The sequence below is a fragment of the Pelmatolapia mariae genome, linkage group LG5 (assembly GCF_036321145.2).
Source record: "Pelmatolapia mariae isolate MD_Pm_ZW linkage group LG5, Pm_UMD_F_2, whole genome shotgun sequence".
NCBI classification, from domain to species: domain Eukaryota; kingdom Metazoa; phylum Chordata; class Actinopteri; order Cichliformes; family Cichlidae; genus Pelmatolapia; species Pelmatolapia mariae.
The window spans coordinates 9,179,016-9,194,007 of NC_086231.1; the positions used below are offsets into that span (position 1 = coordinate 9,179,016).

Genomic DNA, 14,992 nt, shown 5'->3' on the forward strand with positions numbered 1-14,992 from the left:
GCCATCTGTGTGGATATGTGGGTGCAATAGTGCACATGGCATAGGCAACTTTCACATTTGTGAAGGCACCACTAATGCTAGACTGTAAGGATTTCTTTTTATTGTTCATATATTCATACTTGAATTGCACCATAGGTTGCCCTCCATATGATCCCATCCTTTTCAGGAAAGAAAAGGATGGGATCAAGACAATACCAAAGCACTTTCAGCACCTTTACAGTGGCACAGCTCAGGTTTTAAATTGATGGACTATGAAAGGAAAAATAAAACAAAGAACCATTAAGTAGCTGGAATCCTATATAAATTAATAATAGAGGGAAAATGATTCAAAATGTAACTGCCATGGCAACTAATAATACTAATAAACTAATCAAATAATACTATAAATAAAAAATAAAATAAAAAATAAATAACTTCAACTTCATTTTTTTTACATTGTCTGTGAGAGGAGATGATTATTTTCTATCTACATTTAATATAGCGTTCAGGCCTCTTTTGGAAATGGTTTATGTGAATCTTAGAAGAGTTTGAATTCATAATGATATGTGACATTGATTGTGATTTTTTTTTTAAAAATCTGACCCCATCAATTTAATTTTAAATGAAAACCACTTCAAGTAGTAGTTTCTACTGGTTGTTATGGTATTTTTCCTTACTCTGACAGTAGGCAACTTGGAAGAAAAATGAAATCATGCGCTAGAAGGATTTAATTTTGGTTACAAATAACTACAGCACAGCTGTCTTAGAAACTACATGATTTCTGGGCACACCATGGAACGATTTAGAAGGCCACGACATCTATAATCTGGATTTAGTCATGTCAAGCCAACACAAAGCCAGCTAATATGGGATTTTAAAAATGTTAGTTTGTCATAAGGCCTGACTTCAAGAAAAAGGCCTCTTTTTTTCTCCCCACCTGCATATATCTAGCAGATTCCCAGGAAACAGTGGAATTGAAATGGACAGTTCTTTAGCCCTTTAAAGTGTAGAGGTTGTTTGGATTTCTGCTGCGCTCCCTGGCCCTGATCAAAGATGCTGTTAATCATCTCCAAGTAGCCGGTGAATTATTCAACACAATGTCCAGGGTGGCAACTGTGTATTTAAACACAGACTTGATGGATCATATCCAGAGAACAGAAACAACTGCAGATTCATAAGTGCTACTGATGGTACAGTATGATCCCATCTTCCAGTCCTCCGGTTAATGAACTCTACTGACATCCTTACATGGCAGTAACATTTCACTGTCCTACTAGTCAACTTGACACATCCAAACTGTCAAAATTTGTCACACTGTATTGAAGATGTTTTGAAGAGGTTTTCAATATGCCATGAAACAACAGCTACTCATCCCCAGAAATAATGAAACATATGCAAGCTTTAATGCACTTTTACAGCTACACTAAACCACGTCTGCAACATCCTGTACTGTATTATCAACATACAGTCTATTTAAATCCAACATTTAAAGACAAAGGAGGTGTTATACTCTCTCATAGTGTATATCAACACACTTACTTTTATGTAAACGTATGATGCAAAACCCATGTTCTGAAGATGAAATCTGCGGGGCTGGATGTAGGTGGGAGTGCAGTTTTCTCTTGAGTAAAAGGTCAGGTTTACAGCAGCAGAGCTATTTATATGATAATAATCTAAATGTCTTAAAGGATTTTTTTTATACCACAGGATGTGCTGTAATACTGTTTTTGTTGCCTCTACAAGTAAATGAAAACAGTCATTTCATGTTTTTCTGATTTTTGTCAGTTCTTTGTCTACTTTGTCTACTCTCTCCTGTAGTTTGTGTTTTGTGAAAAATGCACCTAAAGGTGCTGGTGCAGAACTGTTTACATCAGTAGGTGGCGTAGTGTAGACATTAATTTTGGAGACCAAAAATTGCCTCCCCAAGCATAACTCATTCATTACAAACGCAGGGTCACAATTAGATGTAATTTATTTTGCATGCTTAATATTAGGATTACATGCTTGTGCATTTTAATTAGTCCGACATGACACACCTATTCCACCGAATACAACAGCACGAGTCTCATTTTATGTAGAAAATATTACAAATAAACTGAACTTGTTCGCTTTTTCAGGATCTAAGATGACATCAGGTTACTGTAATCGTTGTTGCTCTGGTACAGTAGCCTATGTTGTTCAGTTCTCATGTCTTCTTCTTTTTTTAATTTCTATTTTATGTTGTACCGCATCACACCAGAGGATGGAGCCAGCTTGAGAGTCTACAAAACACTGCTGCTGCTGAGCGTAAAAGGGGAGTTTCGGAGCTTGGCAACATCTCTCTTGACGGTGCCAGGTGTGTTCAAACCTGTAGCAGACAAACGCTCGCAGATGTCTTTCAGCTCAGTCATCATGAGCTGGATCTCAAAAGCGTAAACCGCCAACCGGTAAGCGCTGCCGCCCGTCTATTTTCAGCCTACCCACAGGTATGAGGGATTTCTCATTGACGCACTAAATTTCAGCGTCAGACACTCCACGATCTATCGCCGAGTAAGTAAAAATATACTCTGTTTATATTTTTATTACTACTTCACGTTTTGAGGCTCCTCTACAAGACGAAGGAAAGCGCGGATATGGTTCCAGAGTAGCAATGGAAAGCATAAAACCTTGATTGTCTTCTGGTTAACCATATCGCTGCAGTCAACTCTCCTGTTTTACGCACAAAAAGCGCTCGGAATTATTGAAACCAAGGCAACTGTGCGCACACCGGAGCAAAAGCCCGTGGGATGACAGAGCTCAGCGGCAAATTCACGGGTGAAGATAAGCCTCATAAATGTCAAGAAGATGAAATTCCCTGCAGGTCGCGAGAATAACTCACGAGGGTTTATTAGGCCGCATCACTTCGCGCTCATTTAACAACAACAAGCCGAGGCGACTCCTACCAGTTAGATTGTTAGTTATTTGAAAAGGGGACAACCATGTCTAGAACACTGAAGAAGAAGAAACACTGGTCCACTAAAGTGGTGGAGTGCGCCGTGTCATGGGGGAACCTGGGAGACTTTGGCTCCGTGGTGGAGGTCCTCGGAGGTGCAGAGCTTGGACAGTTCCCCTACCTGGGCCAGATGAAACTGGACGTGCTGGTGTGTCACGTAGGGAAGCTTCCCTACTACGGGGACGTTCTGCTGGAGGTGAACGGGACGCCTGTCAGTGGACTTACAAACCGGGACACACTGGCTGTCATTCGTCACTTTCGGGAACCGATTCGCTTAAAGACCGTCAAACCAGGTGCGTCCACTACTTTCAAACCTAATCGCTACTGCTGGTGTGCAACTCGAGTTTCTGTTTTTGTAAGATCAGCGTTTTGAAAGGTGACACACACTAATCCTAACTACCCACATGCTTATGTACACCAAGTAATGCAGGACTCAATAATTATGATCATCACAACTACACTTACATTGATATAACTAGTTTTTACATTCTTTTGGTGCTTACAATCTAAACATTTATTAACCACCTCAAAATAAATCAGAAAGGTAAAGAAAAAATATTAGTCTATCCCTGTCTACCCACAGCTAAATAATTCTGCACTTCTTAAAGGACAGCCCAGACTTATACTATAAATCTCCTGCTGTCTCGGAGCATCTAAGTGGCCAATTCGACCACCACTTTCTCGGGGAGAGCAAATAGTGATAATGGTAATAATGGAATGTAGCCCAGTAGCTTCTAAGCTAAGTGCACTTACATGCATAGAAAGAAGGCCTAATTACTGCCACCCATTATTCAGGCTTATTTGCTGCCCGTTGGACAGAAGTTGGTGTGGATAACAGCTCTGTGTTTTATCCCACTGTCCCATCATTCCCCATCCAGCTTTCTAAGGATGATTGCTTCAACATCCCAACTCTTGCTTTAATGCTGGGATGGCTTGGTAATGCTGCTGTTGCTGCACCGTGGCTCTGACCCAACCTGAAGTAAAGGGTTTTAGTGACACTGGTAGGGCAGCTTTGTGGTTTTAAGTGAGAGGGAGATGACTTTACTTTGACTACATGCTGGAGCTAGAATGTCTAAACAACAACTACTAAGGCTGTTGAAAAGGTTACATCAGCAGCAGCAGCTGAGCCTCAGGACCTCAGGCCAGAATCCTTGAAGATCAGCTGTATGTGTGCACATGCATACTTGTGGTGTGTCTGTGTGCATGTGAGTGTTTTCATCCTTAGAAGTGTTTCAGCATTTTTAAATTAATAATGTTTTATATCTTTTATAAGTAAAAGATTAAAGGCAAAACTGCCTAGATCTATGAATACAGAGCCTGATAGTGTGAATGCACATGAAGGTGTGTGTATTTCATGGCTTTACACTCTGCAGAGCTCCTTACACCATGCTCTCTGCCCCACTAACCAAGGATGATTAATAAAGGGCATGAAGGAATGATAGAGCAAGGCCAGGAGAGAGAGACACAGTGGGAGAGAGAGGAAAGCAAAAGGAGAGAGACATAAAGGGAGACGGGGAGAAAATCGGCTCTGCCTTTGCTCCAGGCTCGACTCCCACGCAAGGCTGTTTTGGTCTTTAAAGCTCACAGGGAAGTAATAGGTGGCAAAGATGGCAAAATTCCTTGTCACATATTTCTTCACTGTCATCCTTGCAAGTCTGACCTAGATGCCCATACGCTCATTCATTAACATGCTCTTCACTGTTCCTTTAGCAAAAAAGACCTCACGAAGCCCCCCGGCATCAGCATACAGATGGGATTCTTATATTGTATGGTTACGTATTATGTATCTGTGCACATCTGTGCTGTGTGTATACATTCCTATGAGGTAGCTTCATGTTTAATTCACATCTCTTGCATAATTGAGTTAGCGAGTGGATTTTCTCCACTCTGATGGAGGCAATAGGCCTAGATCAGCTGTTACTAGCAAGCCCACTAAGCCACTATAATAGTGGACAGCAGTAGCAGACAGAGTCCCTGGGACTGCCAGATGTTCTACTGTACTCTTCCCAGTTTCTTCTTGTGCTCTGCCTGTCTTGCCCTCTGGAGCTGATGGGCATCCTACAAAGCTGACATGTGGGGCAGAGTGAGGAGGGAAGATGGAGGTGCAAAGACAGAAATGGGAATTTGAGGAAATGATAGAGGGAGGATGCGAGAAATGATAGGACATTTCTCACGGAAATGATAGAGGGGAGACATACCCCCCTCTCTGTGGGGGGGATATGTCTCTCTTAGCCTTTGATCGAAAAGTGAATGTGAGCTGAAAGAGTTGTAGAAAGTATTTCAAGTAGTCTTCTATAGCTTGCTCTGGTGCATTGTAGTATATTCTCTAGGGGCTGCCTAAAAGTCTCTCTCACATACATGCATACCCTTTTGGTATTACAATAACAAAGTTCACACTATGCCTTTGCTAAGACTTAACAACATGCCACAAGCTGGATGTGCCCATTTGGTATCTTTGATTAAGCTAGGAGATGCCTTTATTAGAAGCTTTGCACTCAGAACAGGAATCTATTTTTGCCCGTACCCCCAGCTAAAGAGCGGAAAAGATGTCTGATGAAAAGCTTTATGATTGGCATCCCAGAATTCCCTTTCCGCTGCACAGTTATTTTCTGCTGTGCCTCCTATATGTTTGCAGCTTCAGTCACTGTGCAATCAAACATACTTGCAACCTGTAACCATTTATGTGCAGCCGAATAGATGATGACTCTGGCATCAAATGAATAATTTCACATTGGAGTACACAGTGGAGCTAGTGCAACAAGCCTTGATTTGTCTTTTGGAAGGCTAATATTAGCTCTGTGAATGTATGAAACGCATGTAAACAAGGCCTTGCTTTAAAATTGATGCACCCTGGTTCTTCTTCGTCTACGGCAGTTGGAGACGGAAATCGTAATACATATAGTCATGCAATCTAACAGTAGTCACCAAATTACAGGTTTATTTTAATGAAATGGTAATTGAGTGAAATACTCAAACATCTCTGGGGTGTGTGAATAACATTATTTTGATTTGGAAATGATATTCATTTTATCTTAATTGATTTCAATATTTTTTAATTGTTCCTCTGATAATGGGAACATATCACGTCTGCAAAATGGCTTAATTCATCTGTTCCTGTAAGCTGCAGAGTTTCAGAGGCTAATTTTGTTCTTTATTGTCTTTCAATTTTGAACCCAAATTACATAATTGAGTTTGTACAAAGCTGCAGTAATTCTGCTATTGATAACACTTTGTTGCCTGCTCTTGATCACAGTTTGATTTACCTGATTCTACTCATACAGTAGCATATTTTCCATTTACCTGCTGTTGATGCCAATAGAGAAAAATACACAGTGACATGAGCCCCTAAGCCGCTATATCAAGCAGCAATAATGAGTGTGGGTTAATCACATTAATGCACCTCTCATATCAGAAAGTGCCTCTCAATGGAATCATCTTCCTGACAGGCGATGCTTTGTTGTTGCAAAGAGATTTGCAGTTGGCTGCAAAAAATGAGGGATTGAGTGAGAGTGGGAATACATCAGTCCAGAGAGCCTGGTCAAATAACTAGAGACATCTGTTCTTGCCTCAGATATGTTTCTGACAATCAGCTGAATGAAGCCAGAGAGCCACTGTGCACACCGCTCCTTTGGAACAAGACATGTAACAATGTAATTTAAGGCTGAAATAGCACTTTCTTAGTGAGTTGAAACTGATTATGAGTGTTTTTATGCAGATTCAGTAAGACATCAGCTGTGTTTTTAATCTGCTTTGGCTTGGGAACTGATCTTGGTGATCTGTTATTGGATGATCAACGCTTTGGTGATTATTTCGTTACTTTATGAACTTCTTTCATGATTTTCATTGCTGCTGTTGTTTTGCTTTGTATGCTTTGTGCAACCTGCTTTAGGATCTCAAATAAATATCTGACTGTATTGTTTATTGGAAATAAATATTCTTAATCACATTGGCGTTAGTTGGCTGAAAAGAATTAATGAGGAAAAAGTTGTGCTGATACATGCAATAAACTGTAGGCACTGATGAATTTTCATTGACCTCATTAATAATTTAAAATGGAGGTAATGCACATGATAGATTATAGAAAATGAAACTGCACAAATCTCTGCTGGACACTTATATGAAATATAAGCATAATATTGCATCAGCCAGCCTGCTGGCTCCTTCTGAATTTATTAAAAACATCACAGATCTACTATCCTCAAATGGATGGGCTTAAAGAGCCTTACCTGTGGTTTTGTACAGTATGTTTCATGTTTGTACCTAATTACTGCTGTTTTCTAAAGCAGGCTGTAATGTTTTAGTTCTTGTTTTTTCCCCTGACTGTACAGGTTTCCATGGTTTTCAGTTCTTTTAAATGAAATATAAAAATCACTCCTCTAGCGAGTCTATAAAGGTTATTATCACAGTGTATGTTTTTATTGTTGCCATATATGACTGTGTGGTAACAGCACATAGATTTTTCACTCACAGCTGAACAGTGGCGACATAACTGTAACGACAACAAAAGCCAGCATAATGTTCACTTTGATTCTCATTCTGTTCTGAATTGACTTGGAAAGCCTGAAATGCTACATGGAAATACAAAGCTAAAATAGGGTTTTGTTATTTAGAGAAAGTTTTTTAAAACCTACTATGGACAAACTAAACCAAACTCAGCTTTTAGCTACTATCATAGCTTTTCTTTTAACTATATACAATAAACTTCTGACATCATTGGGAGAATAGGGTTGGGAATCTGTCTCAAGTTGCCCTTTCTCAGCTGTAGCACGCAACTGGAAACAGTCTCTTTCAAAGTATTTCTCATTACAGGAAGTATTTAGTTTGGTAAGGTCAGGGTGCTGCTTGGATAGAATAGGGCAGGAGGAAGGAAACGCTGTCCACTTGCTGTGAATTCACTGGACAATTACCTGTGCAATTGCCACATGGGTGCAGTCGGACATCACACAGACTTTGTACTAAGGAGCTGACAGGCAAAAGACTGTTCAATTTCCGATCCAAATGGAGTTGTTATTACATGTGTAAAAACGGCTATAAAATCTTCTTGATGTTGCTCAGTTGTCATGGAGCTGGATCTTTTCATTATTGATATGATTCTATTAAAAGAGTGACCTCCAGTCACCACGAGAGAAGTGTTTTGTTATCAGACTGCTATGCTAGGTATTGGTGAATATAGCAAACACCATGATCAAGCATAAAGTGACTCAGAAATCTGCTTGATACCATTAGCACTGTAGGATAAAGTTCAGTGATCGACTTGTGTCATCTGAACTAAAGCTGTATGTCTTAAACACTGAAGAGAGGAGCGGAGCTGTCAGATGATCACTACATAGTGGTGAGTTGGTCCAGATGGTGGGAAAGGTTGTTAGATAGACTTGAAAAACTCAAACTGGGAACTTGTGGTGCAGGTCCCTGCCTGTAGGGTCTTTAACTCCCATATTTGGAAGGATTTCTATGACATCTTGGAGGTGGGTGGGGACTTAGTATCCAAATGGGCAATGTTTAAAATATCCATTACTGAGGCGGCTGGCAAGACCTGTTGTTCTAAGGTAGGGCTGCTCGATTATGGCAAAAATGATAATCACGATTATTTTCACTGAAATTGAGATCTCGATTATTTGACGATATTTATTTAACAATAACAATGTATTGAATAATGGCTTTAAAGATGTCAAAAATAGTATAAAATAGTGTGCAAATACTGATAACAGTGCAAAGGTTTGCAATATAAAAAATAAATGAAAAACGTAAACATCTGTGTTTAGTGAACTTTGCAGTGTTGCTCTGTGGTGCAGCTACGACATCGTAGCAAAGTTTACACACTATGTCTACTTGATCCACGTCTGACTCCGCGAACCCATAATGTTTCCACACCACTGAAGGGTTTTTTACCTCTCTTTTCAACCAACGGCAGTCACTCTCCTCTCCAAATAACTTCTGCTTAGCTTTCCGAGCTTCCCTCTGTTAGCTCCTCTTAATTGTTGTGACGCGTGTTCGAAACGCAGTGAGGTGCGCTCGATTTGCCACACGGAGCAGCGCGAGAGTAAAGCACGAGGGAGGTGCTAATAATCGGCTCAGTCCTTTTTAATGATCGTTGAAAGCCCAGATCGTAATTAATTGAGCAGCCCTATTCTAAGGTCATCCTGAGGTACTGAGGACCTGCTGGTGCACACTGGTGGTGAGGAGGCCGTCAGGTTGAAGAAGAAAGTTTTACTGGCTTGGTTGGCCTGGGAGGATTTCTTGAAGCACCAGCCAAAAGGGTTGCATCCTCAGGAGTTGCGAAAGCAAAAATTTGGGTGTGGTAGGAGTTTGGTGGAGACTGTGGAGGAGCATATTTAGCAGGCCATAAACAAGCCAACAACTCAGGAAGGTTAAACAGGGCTTGGCTTAGGGCATGTTCAGTTGGGGAGGAGAACTGCTAACTTAGACTGGAATATTGTTGGGCCATGGAAAGAGCACTTTGAGGAACTCGTACATCCTGCCAAAATGTCTGATGTGGAGGAGGCAGAGCCTGAGGACTTGAATGCCTCACCAGTTACACTGGTAGAGGTCACCGGGGTAGTTTAAAAGCTCCCTGGGAGTAAGACACTATGACTGGATGAGATTCACCCTGAGATGCTGGACATTGTACGGCTGTTTTGGTTGATACGCTTCTTTAATGTCACAGAGATCAAACATCTCTAGAGATGCTGCTCCTGCATGTCAACAGAAGACAGCTGAAGTGGTTCAGGCATTTGGTTAGGATACCTCCTTAGTGCTTCCCTTTGGAGGTTTTCCATGTACGCTAAACTGGGAGGAAACCCTGGAGTAGACCCAGAACCGCTTGACCTGGGAATGCTCAGGGATCCTTCGAGAGGAACTGAAAAATGTGGCAGGGGAGAATGTTTGGAATACCCTGCTTAGCCTGCTGCCAGTGGATGGATGGATGGATGGATGCATGGGTTCCTAGTCACAGTTTGAAGTAACACAAAATAACTATGTAGTTAATGGGACAGCTGGGGAAATCAGTGGAAATAAAAGAGTGGGAAAACTAGAATATATATATTAATGGATAAAATATTCTTGTACTAAAAAATAAATACACACATTGGAGTATACACAAATAGTGTATTTATTGTCACAAACACCACTGCAATAACACCTGTTCTAAGTTAAATGCACAAGTTTTTTCTTGTTGGAGGAGAGAGGTTTAAACTCAAGTGAAAAAATCAGCTAGACGAAAGCTTAAAGAATCAATTTTTACACTGCATCCTGTGGGAGATGTAATTATTGGTTCCTACAGTTTTTGTGCTATACCGTCTTATACAAATTAAGATACTATGTTTAAAAAAACATTGGACCTTGTTCTAGAGGCAAAGTCAGGTGACTGCCAAAGTTAGCAGGTTGAAAATGTCAGCCATGACAAACCATCACATTGTTGTTGAAATGTATATGATATTAGTTTGAACCTAAACAGTTGACTATGTGGGGTCTGTGTTTAAAATGCTATAGCAATAACCACCCTTATGTATAATAAGGTTAAACACCATCCACTTGTGCATGGTGTTTAACGCAAGTTAAGAAAAGTGGTTTTGACAGAGAGACTTTTTTAAAAAAATCGAATTTAAATGTCATTTAAAGACAAAGACCCCTTTAAAGCTTACTCCAATCAGATGCTGATGATCTGACACTTGCAATACTTAACCTCTACCAGTGAGAAGCACAGCAGCAAACAATTTTTTCTCAAGCCATCCTGTTGTTTTAATACCGCTATGCTGCGAGCATATCACCATGCTTATCAGCCAGTGTGGGTCTGTTGGTGCTGCACAGGGACATTTGAGCAAGACTGTCAAACAATAAATACAAGACTGTTGCCACAGCACCCGCGTATGACAATTAGCAGGAGTGCTGTTCCAGCCTTGAATATTGTCAACCTTCTAACCTCGCCTCATTAATGCCTCATTAATTTCTATTGCTGCCTCTGTACTTACTTTCCCTCTTCACTTTTGCGTAAGATGTATATATTTCTATAAGAGTTTTGTGTCTTAAAATGTTGTACAAATAGGTGAAGCTTTAAGACATAATCTTTCAAATTTGCCCAAACTATTTTAAATTCTTATCTAAGTCTATTTTTCCTTCAATTAATATTTTTGTTTTTGAACCCATTCCTGCTTTTTGTATCTGTTTGGCCTTTTACACTATATCATCATACAAGGCACTTTGTTGATATACAGCTTGTTTGTCCTTTGTGACTCTCATCAACCATCTCCCGTATGTGCCTAAGGCAGCTGTCAAGTTTGTAGTGAAGTGCTGCTGTCTTACCTCACGCAAGCACTCATGCAGAGAGAAAGAGACAGGCAGAGAGAGAGAGATGTGTTTTTGTAAATTCAGATTACAATGATGTGCATTAATTTTAGAGATGCACCTACTGCAATTTTCTTAGCCAATTCCTTTTTTTGTTTTTACAGTTTGTCCTGCCAGTACCGATTTTGCAGATTTGTTTTTTCTTTCTAAGAACTAAAACTCACAGCCAAAAGGAAAAAAAACAACTTTTTTCTTAATGGAAAATATTATTTTATGATAAAAAAAATTAAAATCTTTAGTTTCCCACAAGTTACAGGCTCTTCTCTCACTGAAATAACTGAAAATAAAGTGCTCTGCTGTTGGAAGAAGGTACAAATAATTAACTAAACACAAGTTTCTATACACTAACCTTTAACTGGCATTTTTTTACATTCCCAAACAAAAGCAGGCACAGCTGATTTATATAACAAAACAAATGTCAGTAATACAGTTTTCCAGTATGTTAAAAAAATTCACCAGACAACATGACATTGATTCCTTTCTCTTTTTCATTCGACTCTATAATTTTCCTCTTTACTGCTTTGATCCTTTGCTCGTACTAAGGCTGCTAGCTTGTGGGTGTGCCACCCTCCCCCATGTGGACTGTGATCATGTGTGCCACTATATATGGAATATATATCCCTACATTTAGTAAGACTCTCTCACTAACACAAACACTGAATTTGTCCTCATATTCATATTTTTCCCTAAAGACTTAACACCAAGAAATGTGAAACCCTGTTAGGGAGAAGAAATTAATGAAGTTTCCAACACAAAATAAAGTTATTTAAACTAAACTTTAAAAAGCAAGCAACGTCTAAAATGATGATGCTGTAGATGTGTTCTAGTTTTATGCTCAATCATTAAAGGGCATCTTGATGCATTCTCAATCATCCAGGTAAGTAAATCTCCAAAAGTTGATTCTGTTCATCTGGACGTAGCGTTTTCAGTGGGAGAAATGTTTCGTCACTCATCCAAGTGACTTCTTCAGAGAGGAGGGGGCCTAAGAGTACTAAGAGTGCATTGTAAGAGGTTTCACCATCTTACAATGCTGTGATTGCAGCCATTCCTCAACTCTCTGTGAATGGTACTCATGGCCATTGATCAGTGGTCTTTGATCAGTGGTTGTTGATCAGTGGTCATGAGAATTTGCATAATTATGATGAAGGTGACCTTTCAGCCCATTGTTCCTTCAGTGGGCTGGTTTCAGTCATTATGCAAATGTACTGTTTATAAGATTGGGGAAACCTGCAGTCAGCTGAGACTGAAGAAGTCACTTGGATGAGTGACGAAGCATTTCTCCCACTGAAAATGCTATGTCCAGATGAACAGAATCAACTTTTGGACATTAAAGGGCATGCACATATCTTTTTGAAAATTATTTAAATTATATGAGGTAAATTAATGTCTCTAATCACAAGGCGTTTTGGCAAATGTGTTTTTTCTGCATCCAAACCAAATGGTAGTTTTGTTTTTTGGCAATGTAAGATATCAAGAGCAATATCAGTGCAGTATTGCACCATTTTTCTAATAATGTTACTGCAAAGCAGAGCTGCCAAGATCCCATAGCATCCTATGAGGGCCCACTCTCTCATGTCTCAAAATGTGTTTGTGGGAGTGGAGGAGGGGGGGAGCTGGCGAGGGGAAGGTGGGAGGAGGCGTAATGTGACTACAACACAAACAAGCGTAAAGTTGCTCCCACCCCTACTCAAAGTCCTCAATAATTCATTTATACCAGAGCGGGATACTCCACTGTGCATGTGCGTGTACATGTGTAAGTGCGTGGCATCTTGTGGTATTAGTGTAAAGCTGGAGGATACAGTGAAAAGGCATAGCATGACTCCTGGTCTCCAGCCCTCTCATTATTCCCACTTTAATCAAATTGGTGCTGCTCTTGTAACACTTTCCACTAGCACCTGCAACAATCTCAACGCAAACAGGACTCTTGATTAGATGGTTTAAGGCTGGAACTCTGTGTTTTGAGATCAGTGATAAAGAGTGTTTCATGGTGATTGCTGTGCAGATGTGAAATGTACAGTGTGTATACAAATCTTTGCAGAAAGGCTTGTATTGAGAGATGCAGAGGTGGTTTAAGTGGCTGATAAACTGTAACTTCTAGTTAATTTCATCATAATTATAAACAACCACCTTTGAATTATTGGTTTCTTTCAGTTAAAGATTAATATATTAACTAAAATACATATCTGTATAATGGGTATTGTGGCAAAGTTACTGATACATTCTGAAGAACTGAGTCTAAATTGTCTTTTTTGCACCTGAATATATTAGCTGACATGGAAGAAAATCTGAACTATTTTAGTTATGTATTGGGAGAAATAATTATTTGATTCTTTGCTGAATTTGTAAGTTTGACTACACAAAGAAATGAACAGTCTAGTTTCATTTTAGTGGAATGAGACAGGATATCTGTTCATGAGTGTTCATTTCTTTGTAAGTGAGAAAACTTAAAAATTCCAAGGGAATCAAAGAATTATTTTCCCCACTGTATATAATACCAAGCGAGCAGAGAGTGGTGGACAAGGGTCATAGTGGCACTGTTTAATGTGTTTGGGAGAGAGAGGGGCAGGGAATACAGAGAGGATTACTTCCACTCAAATCTATCCTGTATGAAAAAAAGAGAAAACATTCATAGAAGTTGCATTTTCTACACTATATAACTGTGTATCTAATTGAATTTGCTACAGTCGCTTACAATAGCATCGGTCATAAAGCCATAAAGCATACAAATAGCATTTGGGTGTTTACAGTATCTACAATTTCCTCTGGGATATTTTTTATCTTTGTAAGGTTCTGGGGGATTTCACTTCCTCCCTGCCTTCAGTCTCTGTTCCAATTAAAGACTCTGTTGTCTTCTTAAATGCCTGTTAGCGCTCATACAGCGATATAATGACTAATTCTAATCCTGGCCCCATAAATATGTATTTATTGCGGGGTTATAAAATCACGTTATATATCTGTTGTGTTTTCTGTGCCCCAATAGTAACAAATTATTTGCAATTGGAGTTGGGCTTTACTGCTGACTGAGTAGACGAAGAATAATGGGCACTAAAAATGGTCAATTTTTGCTTTGACCTGCATCCTATTTGGCCTCATTACCCACTGTTCCTTCTGCCTGCTTTGTAAAGAACTCTTTTCTCTGCTCCTATTTCCCCATCACTATGGCCATGAGCCTTATTTACTACATGAAATTGAAATCTGTCATTCATTGCTCTTTTTCCGAATGAACTGTGGTTTATTTATACAGTAAATGCACAGATACTTGTTAGACAGCACCATTACCTAATAATATCATAAAATGGTATAAAACACTGTTATTATTTTGTCTCTTAGAACCCAGAGAAACCTATGTGTTACAGGATAATACCAGGAATTTAAAAAATGCTGAAAGGATAGTTTTTGTAATGTGATAGCACTATAATTATTGTTATTTTCTGAGTACATCAGTCACATCCTGCAAATGTGAAACTAAATTAGAGGAAACAACATAAAGGTTTGGATGTGACGGTGGCTTGGATCATCTTTTGCATGAGGATCGTCGTTGTCAGTGTCAGCCGATTAGAGGAGATGGCTGGTGAGGAGTCACTCAGACTGAGAGGCCTGTTTATTTTACCAGAGGCACGGCAGCCATACGGCCGCTGACTGACCCAGCGCGTGAAGGACGTTATCTTTATGCAACAATGATTGCTACATGCAGTTGTCTCT

At 39.6% G+C, this 14,992-nt stretch overlaps 1 protein-coding gene across 4 annotated transcripts in view; it reads left to right on the plus strand.

Moving 5' to 3' along the window:
- The first annotated feature begins 2,268 nt into the window (after window positions 1-2,268).
- LOC134627469 (membrane-associated guanylate kinase, WW and PDZ domain-containing protein 3) overlaps window positions 2,269-14,992 on the plus strand; it is a 126,479-nt gene continuing 113,755 nt past the window's right edge. For 2 of the 4 annotated variants that reach the window (XM_063473571.1, XM_063473572.1), the window contains exon 1: window positions 2,270-3,243. In XM_063473571.1, the coding sequence (XP_063329641.1) occupies window positions 2,937-3,243 (307 nt within the window). In that variant the 5' untranslated portion in view covers window positions 2,270-2,936. Of the gene's footprint in view, window positions 3,244-14,992 lie in introns of all 4 variants that reach the window. The other 2 variants (XM_063473573.1, XM_063473574.1) reach the window with 2 other exon arrangements.